This window comes from Paroedura picta, chromosome 2, assembly GCF_049243985.1.
Source record: "Paroedura picta isolate Pp20150507F chromosome 2, Ppicta_v3.0, whole genome shotgun sequence".
Lineage (NCBI taxonomy): Eukaryota > Metazoa > Chordata > Lepidosauria > Squamata > Gekkonidae > Paroedura > Paroedura picta.
In genome coordinates this window covers 65,093,271-65,111,787 of record NC_135370.1, presented here as the reverse complement: position 1 = coordinate 65,111,787, position 18,517 = coordinate 65,093,271, and the positions used below count along the sequence as shown (strand labels likewise).

General features: G+C 41.5%; 1 protein-coding gene across 11 annotated transcripts in view; it reads right to left on the bottom strand.

Annotated features, from left to right (window-relative positions):
- The window catches only part of SEMA5B (semaphorin 5B), a 473,766-nt gene that overhangs the window by 177,590 nt on the left and 277,659 nt on the right, over positions 1-18,517 (bottom strand). For all 11 annotated transcript variants that reach the window (XM_077320463.1, XM_077320455.1, XM_077320456.1 and 8 more), the window contains 2 exons: positions 14,839-14,938; positions 2,243-2,288 (listed from right to left, as the gene is read on the bottom strand). In XM_077320463.1, coding sequence (XP_077176578.1) covers positions 2,243-2,288; positions 14,839-14,938 — 146 coding nt within the window. The remainder of the gene's footprint in view (positions 1-2,242; positions 2,289-14,838; positions 14,939-18,517) is intronic.

Sequence of the window (18,517 nt, the reverse complement as noted above, 5' to 3'; positions counted from 1 at the left end):
AGTGGTAAAAGCCATATTAAAATACTGTAACATTATAAGGAGAAAAACACTTCCAATATTGTGTTCCAAACTAATTTAATAAATGATTAACTTTTCCTGTTTCTAAGCAAGGGATATTGTCATCAGGCCAAAGACACATATTTGCAAACAGCACTTAGTAAGTAAATAAGTTTATTGTTGCAGCCTTATGCCGTAACAGCCATGCAAACAGCACTTTCTCCTGAAAGTTTTGTAGGTACTATCATGTTCTTACTAAGGAATTCAACAAAATTCAACTCATCAGCATTTTACGCTCACATGAGGCCAACAAAAGCTCAGGCATTGTGATAGACGAGAACAGTAAAAGGCTCTCCTCTAAGCTGCTGACCTCTGCATTAATGAAAGCTAAGGATTTCTTTGCATTGTTTTCATTAAGCTCCTGTTGGCTATCTGTCACAAGACCCATTTTGCTGCTAATATCATTGGATGCTCTTTCCTGGCATCCATCAATCCCGCCTTCACAAACCAATAAAACACCATCCAAGCGTCCATGGACAGGAGCACAAACATACCTTCCCTTTTTTGTTGTTTTGTTTCTGAGTGAGAAAAAATACATTACTGAAAAAAGAGTGTCCAATACTAAGGGTCACAGTGGAAAAAAAGCATCTTGAAGCACAGTGCAGACGCCAGTTTTCATTTGTTGGTTTTCTATTTTTAAGTGGAATATTTTTTAGGACATCGTGGAAGAAGCTATCAAGCTATCAGAAATCATTGCATTTATTCTACCTAAATCTGGAGCAGTCGACCCCAAAACTATTTGAGTCAGGTCTCAAAATTTTGAGATAACTCAAAATAACTTATGAAGATATCCAAAACCTTGTCCTTTTTCTGTCTAAAACATTGTTTTAGGATAGAAGAATCTTTATGATATCCCTATGGGCCCAATCCAGCTAATGCTAATTGATACAAAGTTCCAATCGATACAAAGTTCCAATTAAAGCAATGGCATTTAAGTAAGGTGCAACAAGATGCAGATGTTACTGGGGGGCGTGTTGGAGTGAATCTTAGGGACCCCATCACTCAATCTGCTTCCATCTACACTGGCTCCTAATTCTTTTGGGGTCCAATTCTAGGTGCTGGCATTGATGTTTGAAGTCCTGTATGGCCTGGAATCAGCGTATTTGAAAGGCCTCCTACCTCCATAGAAATCCACCCATCCATTCTGATCATCTTTGGAGGCTCTGCTTCAGGTACCTGTGCTATCTGTGGCTAGACAAGTGGTAACCTTAGAAAGGTATATCTTGGTCATGGCACCAAAACATGGAAACTTCTTCCCCAACAAAATTCATCTAGCATCTTCAATTATTGGCTTCAACCAGCAGATGAAGCTTTTTGTTTTGTATTTGTTATTAGCCCTCTTCCCTGGTTGTGCTGTTATACAGCATTATGTGTGTTTACATGTTTTACTGCATTGTTTACATATTTTATTTACACTTACCGTATAGACTCGCATATAAGCCGATCCACATATAAACCGAGGCACCTAATTATACCACAAAATGCTGGAAAAACTTATTGACTCCCATATAAGCCGAGGGTGGTGTTTAGATAGTGTCTTTTTCTCCTTTCTTACCCTCCCCCCCTGTTTTGGGCAGGATTTCCCCCCCCCTTTTCTTCCCACCTTCCAGCTCCTTCCTCTTTCCCTCTGATCCTCTTGCTTTTATTCCTTCCTCTAGGGGCGTTTCCTCCTTCTGCTCTCTGTTCTCTCTCTGAGAGGGGGGGAGGCAGAGACTGCTCTTTCCCTCCCTTTTGCTACGTCTCTGTTGTTCCTGCCTCTGCTTCTTCAGGCAAGTATACTTGTCTTATACCCCCACCCTCCTGTCTTGTCTGGAAGCTGTTTTTTAATACCCACATATAAGCCGAGGGGGACTTTTTCAGCTTAAAAGAAAAGGCTGAAAAACTCGGCTTATATTCGAATATATACGTTATATTTCAAATGCTTGTTTTAATAACTTGTGACTTAATGCTGTAATGTTTTAATGCTTGTCTATTTGAGTGGAAAGGTGGCACAATCAACGATCAATCAATAAATATTCCACGGGTTAAATAAATATTCCAGTGGCCTTTATGGGACTAGTCACAACCTATTTTAGATAACATTCTTTGTTATTATGATAAATGCCTTTTCTAACGTATTGATTTTTTGTTTTGAAAAGTAGCTTGTTACCTATGAATAAATATTTCACTTATGGTATGGACATACCTGAATAAGAGAAACGTTGTGTAGACTAAGTCTGAAGAGGTAGTTCCTGTATGAACAAGCAAAAGAAATAAAGTGTTAGGTTGTATAGAATGTTTAAAACAACAAAAACATCTCATCTTTATGACTAAGTAACAGGACTCTACATTTTTGTCGGCAGCACACCAACTCTGGAAGATCGAGCAAAGGAAAGCTAATGAGAATCTCTGCCTTTTTTTAAATGAACTTTATAACAGTGGAACTTTCCTCTTAACAAAGAGGCCTTAATGCCTGGCCAAATGTAAAGTCTGCCGTTGCTTTTGATAAGCACTGGATCTAGTAGAGGTTACAAAACTCTGAACCTTCTCCAACATTAACTTATTCACTTATGAAAGGGATTTGTGATACCACGACACTTTGCAGACCACACTAGCTGTACTTATCTGGTGTTCTGGAACAGAACAGAGCAAGGAAAATAGAAATCCTAGTACTGTTCTATTCATACCATGTGACCTTGACAGATCACCATTATGAGGAATGAATAGAAATATAAGAGGGAAATGTTAAAGGGGTGGACACAAAATTGCTATCTGAAAGAAGACTTTTCTAATCACATTCTGGAGTAGGCAGACAACCGGCCATGTGGAGGCAGCAGTCTGCAGAAGCAATTTAAGCAGCCTCCAGATGACAACTGTCATCCTTGAAATTGTGAACATCTAACTTTCTCAGTCTCTTTTTAAAAATCCCCTGCAACTCTGCCTTTGAGCTGAGGAATTTGTTTATGCATGAAAGGTGTTTTACAAGGGTGCCTAGCTTTGATTTATGGATCTAAAATTCCCTCCACCCATGAATTGCAAGCTCTAAGCACATCTCCTGCCTGTAAATCTTATCTAGATCTGCTAATGAAAAGCTTGCTCACAACAGCAATATCATATGATCAACACACCTGTTTCTCACAGCGCTCATCAAAAAGCTTTGTATTTGCCTGTGTTTGATTGTACTCAGGTGCAGCATGCTTTGCCTCTCTACTTCTGTCCTGTTAATTTCCTGACATTGCTGCTGCATTGCTCATTCCTACCCCATTCAAGTACCACAATAAGCTCTAGTGGTGGGATCCCAACGAGTGGCTCTCAACATGCCAGCTTCTGGGAGCAGCAATTCTGGTTTAGGGAAGAACCTCGGATTAGCTGGTAATTTCTCATTTTTCTCAAGAGATTCAGAAAGTAATATGAAAAGGATTGTAAAAATCTCTATTCATCCTCGATATGCGCCCTCTTGAACAGCTGGTCCGAGAGTATGAGCTAGGATGCCACGAAAACATGATGACAGCCAGCTCTATCTGTTGATTGATGGACAGATATACCTACAGATTCTTTGGCCAGATGTCTGGAGGCTGAGGCAGGATGGCTCCAACAGAGCTGCCTGAAGCTCAACCGCTCAAAGACGGAGGTCCTATGGCTGGGAAAGAAGGGGCCAGTAGAGGAAGCCTATCTTCTCCACCCTGATGGGAGTGCAATTAACAACTTCATGTACTGCCAAGAATTTGGGGTGACCTTTGATTCCTCCTCATCGATGGAGGCACAGGCTGCGAATGTGGTGCACAAGGCATTTTACCATCTGTACCAGGCAAAGCTACCAGCAACCTATCTGGCCATGGGAGACTTAGCCACAGTTTTCCATGCAACTGTCACCCTGAGGCTAGATTACTATAACTCACTCTATGCAGGGCTACCCTTGGCCCTCACCTGGAAATTACATCTGCTGCAGAATGCAATCCTTACTGGGACCCTCTGACAGGCTCATTCTCAACTTGCCCTGCAGCAACTGCATTGGCTACTGGTGGAGTTCCAGATCAGGTTCAAGATTTTGGTATTGACCTTCAAGGGCCCTGCATACCCGGGGGATGGTCTTTCCCAACATGTTCCCTGGAAAGCATTGTATATTGCAATCAACAACTTGTTGGTAGTCCCTGGCCCCAAAGATATTTGCCTGACCTCACCCAGGGCTGTTTTGGATCTGGTTCCAATCTGGTGGAATGAGTGGCCAGTCAAAATCTGGGCTCTGATGGAGCTATCAAAGTTCTGCAGGGCCTGCAAAATGGCACTCTTCTGCCAGGCCTATGGCTGAGGTCAGGGCTGTCTGGTAATGATATGGGCCTCCCACTTTCACCTTGCTCCCCCCTTGTTATTGATCCTCCATTCTGATTAGCCGAGTGGAGGTGTCTATTGGGTAGGGGAGGAAGCAGTGGTTTATCTGTATTTATTGTAAACTGCTCTAAGCCTGCTTCACAGGGTGGATATAAATCAAATTAATTAATTAATTAATAGGATACTAACTGACCAGTAATTTGGCATAACTATCCTCCAGCTAGTAATTGTAGTTAAAAAGACACTGAACAAAGTTTACTTTTAGTTGCTTTACAAATCATAACTCCTGCAGATCTACCATGACCCAAAGGTTCAAGACCAGCCAAGATTTGCAGATATATGATGAATTTGCTTTATCAGGCTACTTGGTATAGATGAAATTCCCTTTATGCAAACATCTGATTGCTGCATGTTTTCAGCATTTCCAAGGCACCTCTAATCATCTAGCCATACATTTCTTTTCATGACTATTCTGTGGATTTTCTTGTTTCTTATAAGTCTGAAAATTCAGATGGAGTTTTAGTGTCTTTGGCTTTGAGTAAACATTTCAATTCATCCATGAGTTTTTCTTCCATCCTTTAGGGAAATCACATCTTGCCATTGCAAAACTAACACAGAAAATCCAGGGCATGACAGATCATGAAATCTCAGCTGTTTTCCTCAGGGAGTCAGACCAAAAGCCTCAGGGCCCTGGTCACCCTGAGGAATACTGTCTAAGATTTAATGATTCGATATTACAATATGGTTGTTAAGGATGCTATTTAAATGCATTGGTTTTGTGCTGCTTATAATAATTTTGCAGAAATCCGGGCTTGTAGAAACACTGTATATTTTGAATGAATAAACAACTTTAATATTATGGATATTTCCTTTGTAGCTATTGGATGGAAATGGATGACTAATCTATCACAAAGTCACTTTCCTAGGAGACGCAGAAAGTCAGCTGATAAAAAATAAGAGATTGTTAAGTTGGGACCTGTAGCCAAGTTGCATAGGTCACAACTTTGAGATAGATCACTTCCAATACCCTTGTGAATGATTACTGTGTATACAGAATACCCCTTCTTATTATTCTGTGCAGCTATTTGAAATTCCAAATGTAGCTTAAGGGAAACAAGCATTCACAATTTTTGAGAATGTATATGCCTGTAAAGCTGTTAGTGGAATTTAAAAGTTTTGTGTGGACTACAGAAATTCTTATGAGAAAGGTGTTTCACCTGCCAGACTTACCAGAATGCACCTGATGTATGTATGGCAAATCCATTGTTTATTCTTAGCCTTCCTGGAATCCAAACCCATATGATAATGGCAGAGATGGGGCAGAACACCACCAGCAATCTATTATTCTGTGCCAAAGAATCTTTGTTCAATGGCAAAATAAGATCCTAGGAATCCAAAAAGGAGCAGTTCTCGGTAGGCACCCACATTAAAAATCCCAGGCAGTCAAAAGTTTTCTAAAGCAAAACAAGGTTGTTTCATCTGCCTCTAGACCAGGGGTAGTCAACCTGTGGTCTTCCAGATGTCCATGGACTACAATTTCCATGAGCCCCTGACAGCAAACGCTGGCAGGGGCTCATGGGAATTGTAGTCTATGGACATCTGAAGGACCACAGGTTGACTACCCCTGCTCTAGACCACAGTTAAAGGTTCATTTTGGTCTTACTGTTCTGCATTCGTTTTGTTTACATAGTTCTGCATTCTCCCAATACTTTCTTCAAAATCTTGCTTCACCGAAGTCATTTTATTTGAAAATCCTATCTGTTCTTCTCCCAATATCCACTTTTGCACCAATGCCAAACCATTTGTTCTAATCCCCATCATCTGTTTCTGTGTTGACATTTATACAGGTCAGTGGTTACAAACACTGTGACATAGCAATTATGTACGTGCAATGTTTCACATGGCACATTGCCTGAAACTACAAGTCCCATCCTGCAGTGTGACCTCAAGCAAATCTTCCTGGGCCCCCGAGGAGAGCCAGATGGAGTCAAGAAGAGGAGGATTAAAAGCTCAGTTGGCCCAAACTTCATTGACATGAGTGGGATTTATATGTCTTAATGAATCAAACTCATGTGTCTTAATAAATCAAACAAAAGCTCAATCTGTAGCAGACCAAGAAATGTGTGCTAAGGCTTTTGCAAAATGATCTCTTAAAAGCTTCATTTATTTTGGGGGCTTCTTAGAGCTAAAAAACCTTATAAAGCTTGCAGACCAGTGAACCTGCAATTTGTTTTCTAATTCAGCTTTGGCCGGTGAGTAAATGACCAAGTGCTGACCGTGTCTACCACTATAAGAAAGCATAATTTTGGGCAGTAAGAGAGCAAAAGCATATTTAGAAGAAACTTGGGGGGAGGACTTATCCACTTAGCAGTGAAAATTATGTGCCTGCATAAAAGCTGCTTATGGAAATGCCAAGCACAAGTTGTCTGAACTTAGAACTTACAATCGCTCTCCACACCTACCCTTTTATAACTTTGGTTGCATTTTATGGAAAGAGAGAAAGGAGGAAAACAATAACATCCAGTAAGCAAGGGATAGAAATCTAAAAAGCTATAGCCTACCCTGTTTTATAATAACAACAAAGAATGCCTTTCAAAGGTTTGTACATATTTCACAGGACACTCAAAGCCCATCTGCCTGAATGTTAGTGCATGTTGACCTTTCTGCAAAGCTCAGCTATTCAGGCACTGTGCCCATTGGCCATGGGGAAGTTATTTAACAGAAATCTCCCTTCTAATTAAAAAGAAAATATAAGCTCAAAGCACGGGAAGTATTTCTACCCAAGTCCCTTACAAACATAGCACAGGAACTGGCTGGTTGTGCATTCTAATTTGATCACTGCAAGAGAATTGTACAAACACACACCAATGAACTATCATTATTCACATTGTTTCTGGATATACATGGCATGTGAATATGAATCACCATTCTAATTCAATTTCAGACATCATCCTTTCCTGCTTCCTTTTCTTCATGACCTCAAAATCTGAAGAAATAAGAACCACAAAGCTTTCTCAAGGGCTAAATGAGCACCTCAGTAACGGACATATCAAACGTTTAATTATCTGTTGCTGTTTTTTTATTCTCAGTTTTCCTTGTGCTCAAGACAAAAAACTCCCAATTCAATACAAAATGGAATTTTTGAAACCACAGAATTAAAAGCAGAAAGCAGATGCAGCCACAAAATACCTCAAGACAAAAACAAAATCTCAGTCCCAAATGAAAAGGTATAACCTCAAGTATGCTCTGAAAGGCAACAGAGGTGAAGCTCCAAGCTATTCTTTGGGAAATACATTCCAAAGAACAGGGAATATTGTAGGGAAATTCTGAATTGGACCAAGGAGGCCAGTATCTGGCAGGCACAGTAAAGATTAATGGAATCTGAAAAGAAGAGCAGGCATGCAGGTTTGTGCAAGGAGAGATGGTCCTTCAGATATGTGAGTCTCAGAACACAAGGACTCTACAGGGAAGCACAGGCAGCCATTGTAGCAAAATATGCTCATAATGACCCATATTAGTGAGCAAACAGGCTGCATTTTGCTGCATTCCCAGGATCAGCAAATATCTGTCCATTATTCTGTCCAAATATCCATTTTGCTGGTGCTTGCAGCAGTTACTGTATCACTTAGAAGCCTTCGTTTTATGTCTAGACAGAACTAAAAAATAGTCACCAGGACCTACAGAGTCAGTTTACAGTGTTAACCCAAACGAGGGACAAAATATAGACTAAAATCAAGGAACTAAGAAAATATGCAAAACTTGGACCCAACCTGGAAAAAGAGCCAGCAAAAGAAAGGCATATAGCCCCTCACTGCACGGCATGTCTACCGTCTTTAAACTCCTGTTTTCTATAGCCCAGTATAATGGCAGTGCCAGGGGGAAATGCTCAGCTCTAATCAAGTCCAGAAGTTTCTTTGAACATGTGCAAAATAAGCAAATAAATAACAAACCAAGTGGAGAAGCAAGGGACTCTGGTTCAGTTACTGGATTCCAGGTGAGTGATTGATTGAGTCACTATCTGGAGCTGACTGACTGCCAAATCAAACACCAGTTTCCTAGAGACCCTCCTCGACCCAAGTCCTCCTACTGTTTAGCACATTTCCAAAACATTCTCTCACAAGAAATGTGTCGTACATTAACACCCCATAATATCTACAAAAGCAGAGCAGTGTGTGCTGTTCCAAAAATGTTTTACAACTTGCAAATTATTGATTTGCACATATTATTTTGTATTATTTATTTTCACACAAGGCAGGTCAAGCTTAAGGGCACTGGGATTCTGTTCCCAACCACAGGAAAGTATCCACTGTCTAAAAAACCCCCAAACATCAGGCAATGAAAGCCACTGAGCTAATGTGGTGCTTTGCCCAGCGTTACCTGTATCAGTGGCAAAAGTCACTGGTGCATCCTTAGTACAACAAGCTGCTATTTCAGGAAACAAGTTGAGCTCAAGATGGGTTGACTAAAGAACCTCTGCATAGAAATGTAGAAATATTCAGAGGTACTGAAAACAAGCCCCATTCTTATGACAAAATCTTTCCGCTTGAGTGTTTAACTCCTCCACCTGGCTGCAGTGCAAAAAGGGAAGTCATCCTTAGGCACAAACCTGCACTCCAGGGATCAGGGGAAATTTAGATTACACTTCTAAGCAGGTCTACTCAACAAGGCTTACTCCCAGCAAAGATTGCAGCATAGTGTCTTCAGAACACCTGATGCGCTCAGAATTCGAGAAACTACAAGGAGAAACTAAAATTCTAGAAACTAAAAAATACCACGGAGGAGACTCCCCCTCTTCCCCTCCTTTCTGCAGCTGTTTATGGTAAGTAGGCAATTGGGAGTGAAGGTGGTTCTTCTCTGGTTCAGATTACAATCCAGTCTTGAAAAATGACAATTAGCTGATTGGGGTCCTGTTCAGAATATGAGCATACATTATAAGCATGCCAACTATCTCTACCAGAAAGGGTAATATGACTTTCAGCAACACTACTCTTTTTTTTTAAGAGCCTCTTGTTGCGCAGAGTGGTAAGGCAGCAGAAATGCTGTCTGAAGCTGTCTGCCCATGAGGTTGGGAGTTCGATCCCAGCAGCCGGCTCAAGGTTGACTCAGCCTTCCATCCTTCCGAGGTCGGTAAAATGAGTACCCAGCTTGCTGGGGGGTAAACGGTAATGACTGGGGAAGGCACTGGCAAACCACCCTGTATTGAGTCTGCCATGAAAACGCTAGAGGGCATCACCCCAAGGGTCAGACATGACCCAGTGCTTGCACAGGGGATACCTTTACCTTTACTCATTTTTTAAAGCAATAAAAATTGACAAGGATATGTCTTCTCATATCAAAACCTGAGTCATCTGGGATAACTTGTGGGTACCAGTCTGGATTGGGAGCATTTGAACATTTACTCAGCACAAATACCTTGCACCATAGCAGTGAATCAGCTTTGATACACCTCACTGAGGACCAAATTACGACTGCATTTAAAACTTCTAGTCCATTGAAGGCTCCAAGACACATAGTCTGACTGTAGGTTCAGAACCTGAATGCCAACTACCCTTTCTGTTCCCTTTTCCATTTCAGAAAACACCCAAACCTTTTATTAAGGTTTTAAACAGCTACAAATAAACATAACCGCATAATATACCTGCACCTGTTTCTTTTACTCTGTCTTTCACAGTAGCAGTTTCATAACCAATTTCAAGGGTCCTTTGAATTTTTCTGTAGATTTGAAAAGAAGGGTCTTCCTTTTCCCACAAGGTCACATTACCAGACATAAGTAGCCCCGTGATGTGACTTTTAAATCAGAACATTCCCTTTGTCTCCCAGGAAACACAGAACGAGCATGTTTAGGCGGAATGAGATTGTTCGCTCCTCATGCCTTGCCCTGACAATTCTATAAGACTTCAGATGCCCTCTTTATAATGCAGATAAAAATCAGACATCCTCATGTTTTTGGCCTCTCCATTAACATGTCAAACAGGCAAGATAATTTCTCAGCGAAACATGACTTAGTAGGATAAACAGAGCAGATTACAAGATAGTACTAATAATGCAACCCACTTGGACAGCAATAACTTATCCTAGCTCATTCTGCTTGACTTGGGCATGAGATCGCAAGATGCTGCACATCAAGGTTCATTGTTGTTCATTTCCTTTTCTCCACATCTTTCTTCCAAGTGCTTGTAGTGGCTTATGCAGTTCCACGCACAGCAACCTCCCAATGTCGGTTAGGTTCTGAGAGACTAAATGACCTTGGGCCAGGCACCCTCTCAGCCTGATATCTTGCAAGGCTCTTGTGAGAGTAAAAGTGGAAGGGAGTGTGTACACCAATCTGAGTTCACTGGAGAACGGGTGACATAGAATTTCAAATCTTAAATTCCATGCAATCAAAGGGTGAAATATGTGGACTGGGATTATAAAATCTATGGGAATGGCCATAAAGCTATATAGGGAATAGAAGCGCTTTTATGTGGGTATATGAAGCTGCCTTATACCACAGACTGTCGTGCCCACAGTCGATATTTACTATTCCAGCCTTCCGTGTTCAACAGAAGCACCAGATTTACGCTACTGGGCCTCTCTCTGTCTTTATTGGTGTTTTCTGGGATGAACAACAAAACATTAATTGTTGAGTCTACCCAAAGGCTTTCATTATTTGAATTTCCTGTTCATTTATTTTTATACCTATATTTTGGTCCTCTCTGAGGCACTTACAGGGCCTTCCATAAAGTTCCTAGGCACAGTTCCAATAATTCCACAGCATCTGGTGTGGCAGAACTCTTTCTGTCTCCAACATCAAAGTCGGTAAATACTGAGACCAAACACTGAATTGATAGCCCAGTGTCTAACCAGATATTCTAAGCTGTGGGTTATTTTTTTCATTTCCCCCAAAGCCTAATGTGGCTTCTGCATCCATGGGAATATCCTGCCACCAGAATTCTTCCAATTTCCATTTATGAGAGCCTAACAAAATATTGTGGCGCAGTGTGGTAAGGCAGCAGTCATGTTGTCTGAAGCTCTGACCATGAGGCTGGGAGTTCGATCCCAGCAGCTGGCTCAAGGTTGACTCAGCCTTCCATCCTTCTGAGGTTGGTAAAATGAGTACCCAGCTTGCTGGGGGGTAAAACGGTAATGACTAGGAAAGAGAATGGCAAACCACCCTGTACTGAGTCTGCCAAAAAAACACTAGAGGGCATCACCCCAAGGGTCAGACATACCTCAGTGCTTGCACAGGGGATACCTTTACCTTTACCTTTACCAGAATATATCAAAGAGAAAACATTTACTATCTCCTTAGCATGCTGGCATTGAGCATGGCAGGTAGAACAGAAGATTCTTTATTTCTGCTGTGATATATACTGGCTGTTGTTGCAACTACTATGAAACGAAGATAGTCTTCAAAAACACTTCTCACACTCATATTTCTAGCAGCCTCTAGCATCAGAGTCCACAGCTAGGGATTGGCATGAACCTAAACATTCTGTTTTATTTCAGAGCCCTGAACTGGACCACAAACCAAACTGAACCAAAAATGCCCTAAATTAAACAGGCCACTTCAGATCCCCCATTCTCCCAGCTGTGGCAAAGCGGGGGGGGGGGGGGACAGATTGCTTGAGAAGGGTTAAATGGCTAGCAGACCCAAGTTGCTGTTAGGTTTAAATGGCTGGCAACAATTTCAGCCTAATGGATGTGCACATCAGCTGTTAAGCTGAATGGGCTGCAAGCCATTTCATTGGTCTGCTTAGAAGGTGGAGGAGAGAAACTGAACAGTGAAAGGGCTCACAGATATTTCAACCTTAAAGTTGGGGAGGTACACCTATCTGCAGCCAGCCAGTTAAACCTAACAGGTCAGCTGTAGACCTGCGCTACTCAGCTGTTAGATTTAAATGACCAAAACATCCAAACTGACGAAACATCTAGTAATGCTGTTTTATATTTAACTAGAGGCAAAGCCCGTTGTATCCAGGAATACAATGGGCACAAGAGCTTGGCAGTGAGAAGAGGAAGGGGAGAAGTTGTCCAGTCTGTAAGGGCATGGGGTTGAATGTGTGCTGTGTGGGAGGTTGTGGTGGCGTGGAGACAAAAGAGGGTATGGGTGTGGAGATATGGGTGTCAAGAACCTGTGGTGTGGAATGTTCGCTGATTGTGGGAGAGGACTGACCTTTGGGAATTGTGGCATAGTGGTTACAGATGAGCTTTCCAGAGCCATGTCTTCAGATATGTGAAGGGGAAATCAGACTGGAGACTCTTCTTAAGGGGAGATTACATGGCAACCAATTCCTCCCAGTTCTGCAATCAACATAATTTCCCTTCTTGTCCTTCCTGCCCTAATACACCTGGGGTAATCACAGCAAAGCTGGCTGCACCCTGATTGGCCCTGCCCCTGCAGCTCCCGCTCTCTGTCTTTGGACTCTAGCCTCTTTGCTGTCAGATGCACTTCAGTGCCTGGAGCCAGCAGCAGGTACAGGGAGAGGGCCCTGGCTGCAGCCCAAAGCCACCTTAAGCTGCCTAGCTGGGGGCAAGGGGAGGGGGCCCTTTCAAGGCCCGTTCTTAGGAACGGGCTTTGAAGCTAGTAAATAAATGTTTGGGAAAGGCCAACATTGGCTCAGGGGCTCTTAACCAGGTTCTTGCTGAATTTTGGTCCATGAACAATCTGTGCCTATCATCAGTCCACACTTCCGGCTGCTTCTTTTGAAAAGATGATAAATGCTTCTAGTTAGGACTTGAAGCTTCCTTTTGTTTCCAGCCACTTGTCACTGCCCCATACTGTGCTACCAAAATGTGTTAACGTGCTTACCTTCCTCATCAGGTATCTTATTAAGCATGTGGAGTTCCTATGCAACATCCATTCTCAACAAAACTCTCTGACACAAGTCTAATTTGCTGAAGACACAGAAGATGTATCTATGAATCACAAGCACCTTGGATGGATTTGTAGGAAACTGCCTCCATAAAGCTTTAGTGACTCAGTCATAAATTTATTTAAGCCATTTGCCCAAGGGATCTTTGTGTGAATAAAATATCACACACTCAGCACAATTCAGAAGTATTACAGGCAAAAGAAGGGAAATGTTTGGAATTCAAACTTTTTTTTCCTGTATTATAAGTATACTTTATTTTCTTAATGACTAGGCACCTATATGTCTTTTTCTCCCTAAACTTGATACCTCCTGCACCAAGCACATCTCATGCCTTTGGAAGTGCCTGGATAAAGATGGAGCATGCTGCGATTCTTGTGCAAATACTATGTATTTGCCTTTTAGAAATGTCCTTTCAGGAAGAAAAGGAGTTAAATCTTGCTTCCTAGCAGCTCACACTTGTCATAAAAGTCTGTTCAGTATTCCTAAACATTGATGGAAGACTCAGAAGAAGCCTGAAATGACAAAGTACTTCAGAACAGGTATGGGGTGGAGCATTCATAAATAACCTCACACTGCCTTGACTGAAGAACAGCAGCCTCTAGAGCTTTCCGAATTCACAAATCATATTTGAATGAAGAAACAGGGAATGGTAAACTTAGGCATTTGACCCTTTGTGGGGGCCATGTTTTTACAGGAAGTGGCCATAAGGGCATAATAGCTAAGACTGTAACTTACAGTCCAAGAAGTGCCATGTTTAACTTTCAGTTACCAACACAGAGGATAGCCTCTGGCTAGGCCTTCTTCCATTTTAACAATATGATGCTAATACTGCAGATTAAGATGACTGGAGTAATAGACGAGGCACTTTGAGCACCCCGGAAAACAATGTTAGAGATATTAAAAAGCTTGGGTATAGCAATAAAAGAGCATTTCTGAAGGAATGCTAACGTTGTGATCGGCTATTGAGGTTTTTATTTTATCTGTATTTTTAAACTATATGTATATAATATTATATATATTTGACTATTGCATATTTGCATGAAAAGATATTTAAAATTGTTCCGTTTGAACATTTTTATTTCATTTTAATCATCAGAAATCATAAGAAATATAAAGGCTCTAATGGGCCGCACCATCAAGAACGCAAGTGATCCTTTCCTTTTGATTCAAGCAAGGCTCCATAAGGCTAAATGATTGACACGTTAGGAATGAAAAGGCATGCCCCCACCGTCTGGACGTCTCTCTTCACCAACATGTCTAGTCTTTCTTTTTAATTTAGGCAGCACTATGCTGGTTCTGATTTTTGAACATGTGGACAATTCTGAGCTGAGAAATGATTTTACAGCAGCTGCGATCCTTGGGAGATGACAGCTTTCTGCTTCATTAAGTAGTCATTCCTATCACTACGCCCCCCCCCCTCCAAGAATGAATAGCAATTTTTTTCATCTTTAACATTATTACCATGTTTCTAAAACCCTTCTACATAAATTACAGCTTTTCTCTAAAACTAACAGCGAGTGTGCTTACAAGCTGGAAAAGCAATCTCTTCACCACACAGTAACCTGCAGGGAATGAGTTAGAGAAGCCATCCTATTCCAATTAGAAGACTCTCATTTACCTGGCTCCTACAATGAGCTGATTTCTGTTGGCATCCAGAGCAAGCTGAGAAAAATCCCGCACACCTGGATAAGTGAAATTTGACACCCAGGGCTTCAGTTCTGCAACAAAAATAAAAACAAAAGAGTAGATGGAATGCTGGCATAAATATGAGAAGCAACAGATTGTCCAGGACATTTCACTAATGCATTTCCTATGGAGCATCTGTAGAAAGGTGGATAACTAAGCATTTATTTAAAGGGTCTATTTATATTCAGTGGGCCCCCTCAGGGTGCACAGGAGGTGTCTATAAGCATTAAGTGCACCAAGAAATCATTTTCCTATAAATGGAGGCTAGCTCTCAAAGAGTCAACACAGGTTTCAAGTCTGACATAATGACCTCTGGGTAAGAGCTACTGTTTATGAATTCCATGGCACTGGTATTGGAAATTATTTCAGTGCATGCCTTGCTCTCCCTCTTCTCCCCACCCCAAAAAGAGCAGGAACTATGCTTTTATATGTTTATTAAAACAACCTTCCATCCTGTAAAGATCTGTAAGATGGCTTACATTTTACAAATGCATTGCAATATTAATGACAATTAAAAATGACATAAATCAACAGCTTAAAAAGCAAGCATCAAAACAAATGACAAGTTAACAACTGAAACACAAGAATCAGAAGTTCAGACTCAGACTCTCACATAACAGTTTTCACCTGTTGGCAGAACAGCCCATGGAGAAAATGAGCTTCCAAGCAGCACCAGATGCATTTGACTCTAATTACTATCTCTAGTAGATGTCTTTTACCTGGCCAGATAGAAATGTGACTCCCAATTGTTCTCCTGGTGGTGATGACAGATGCTAGAGACATGTAATTGTGCAGGATTTAAAAGTTAAAATAAGCCTATTGGGTCTGGAGAAAAACTGGTGGCCAGAGAAGATGAGATAAAATGGGGAAAATGTGTTCATGGCTGCTTGCCCTGCCAACCATCTGGTAACTGCATGATGCAACATTTCCCAAGAATCTTCAAAAGCAGTCCTCATACAGTGTAATAAACAGTCTAGTCTGAATGTCAATAAGATACGCGTAACCATGGCCCTTTTTTCTAGATGAGTATATAGCTGGTGTACCAGTTGAAGACGGAAGCAGGCACTTGGTCACAGGCATCCAGGGGCTGTGGTAGATTCACTAGTATTCAAAAGTACAGGCCAGTGTTTTTAGAGGAAGTGCAACCTAAGTTAACAAAGGAGCTGGATCCAGATCAATCCCACTTCCAAACACCAGCACCTCAGTTTTGTTTGTTTCAAGTTTCAGTTTGTTCTTATTTAAGCAGTCCAACACTGGTTTCCAAACCCTGGTTGAGAACTTGCTGCTGCCACTCCAGGATTAGACGGCAATGAGAGATCAAGCTGGGTGTCTGCTGGTGACAATGAAGCCAAATTCAGCTTCATATATATATATAAACAGTACAGGGTACAGAACACCTCCCTATACCACTTTATTGACCAAAAGATTTCAGAGCAATAGTCACCAGCACCATCTTCCAAAATCTGCCCCTATTAAACTGGGGAACTCAGTCCCTATTGCATCATTCAAACCTATACCAACTGGAGCTCCAGGGTAATATCCAGCCCAATAAGAAGTACCAGTAGGCCCTCCAATATGACACTCAACCATGATTCTAGCAGGCATTGCATATTGGTTGGGAGATCTGGGAGACTCACGATCACATTGTCACTCTGCCATGGAAGCTTGTTGGGTAACGTTAGGCTAGTCACATACTCACAGCCTGACCTGCCTCACAGCAGACAGAGAAATAGCTGTAAGCCACTTCAGGTCCCTTGTGGGGAGAACAGTGGAGAACAAATGGGGAGAAAAGCATTTTGGGCTCTCAACAATGTTTACACCGTTAACATAGGAGAAATGTGTAGCCTGAGCAAGTGTTCCACTAATATGCTCACGCTGTAGACACAGCCATATTGCACACACAGCAGTCCGATTTAAATGAAATGACTGGGTGTGTGTAAAGTCATACTAGTATGTTTGCTGTACAGTCAGTGTTGCATTTAATTTTGTCTTCAGTTTCCAATGCAGCTTTAAAAGCAAGACCTTTGAGGGGAGAAAGGGAATGGGGAGAAGTCTGGATATCTCTTTTCTCTTCATAGTGGTCTTTTTGTAAAATTAATTACAGACTAAGGCAGTAAGCCCCAATGAATAAAATAGTAGTAACATCTGGATAGACCAGCTTTAAGTTTTCTCCCTCAAAGTACTACATCAAAGGTGGTGATTTTTTGGTAACAAGTTAGGCTGTACCATTAGAGCTGTCTTTCTCAACTTTTTTTACCTTTAAGAACCCCCTGAAACATTCTTCAGGCTTCGAAAAGTGCTGCAATTGTGCAGAATATGGTTGGGAAGCATAGCTATGTACATGCCCACCTATGGCCTCTCCCCTTCCCACCCCCTCCATGCCCAGCATTGGCCATTTTTTGGGCGGGGGCAGGTCGACATGACTATATATGGTCATATCACTGATAAATGTTTAACAAATTTAAACAATAGGTTTAAAATTAATTAACTCCCACCCATTCAGAAAACCCTTCCATGGCCATCAAGAAACCCCAGGGTTTCATAAAGACTTGGTTGAGAAAGCTTGCTTTAGAGTGATCAAATAATGATGTGGGCTCTCCAGAAAAATCAGAAATGGAAAATTTTCCAATGCCTCAAATACAGCTTGATTCAATTTAACATGCTTGTTTTGACATTGTTTTGCCTTAGGATGCTTTGGGCTGATCCTGTGTTGAGCAGGGGGTTGGACTAGATGGCCTGTGGGGCCCCTTCCAACTCTATGATTCTATGATTCTATGACATACTTAAATTTTAAAAGTCCCTCATACTAATTTTATATCTCGATAACAACAAATACTTGAACTGAAATATCTGATTGGGGTAGGGACAAGCATGTAACGCTTAACCCAGAACATATTCTAGTTAGAAAAATAAATAAATTTGAAGGACAATATAACTTAATTCGCTTCTATTATTTAAATTTAAGGAGGGAAATCAAAGATATTCTGTTAATATCTGACTTGCATAGTATTTATTAATTTCTTCACAGAGGAAGTAAAGAAAGCAAGAGTTTTTCTACAGCAGGGTTCCCCAGCCTTTTTGAACCTGCAGGCACTAGGGTTGTGCGTGGCAGCATCTGAAGGAGTCTCAAAGTGGTTTACAAATACCTTTTCCCTTCGTCTCCCCACAATAGATAGCCTATGAGAGATGTGGGGCTGAGATAACTCTGAGAGAACTGAGAGTGTACCACAGTCACCAAGATGTCTCAAAGCAGTTTAAAACTGCCTTTCCTTCTGCTCCTCATAACCACCCTGTGAAGGAGATGTGGTTGAGAGAGCTCTGAGAGAACTGTAACTGTCCCAAGGTCACCCTGCAGGCCTCAGGTGTCTCAAAGCAGCATAAAATCACCTTCCTCTCCCAATAACAGACACCCTGTTAGGGAGTCAGGACTGAGAGAGCTCTGAGAGAATTGGAACTGTCCGAAGGTCACCCAGCCGGCTTCCTGCGGGGAATCAAATCCGGCTCTCCAGGTTAGAGGCAGCCATTCCTTAACTTAACTCCACAATGGCTCTTAGAGACCAATGCTAGAGTTGCTCTTCTCCCTCCCCAAGCTGTTTCATCCTGCCAAAATA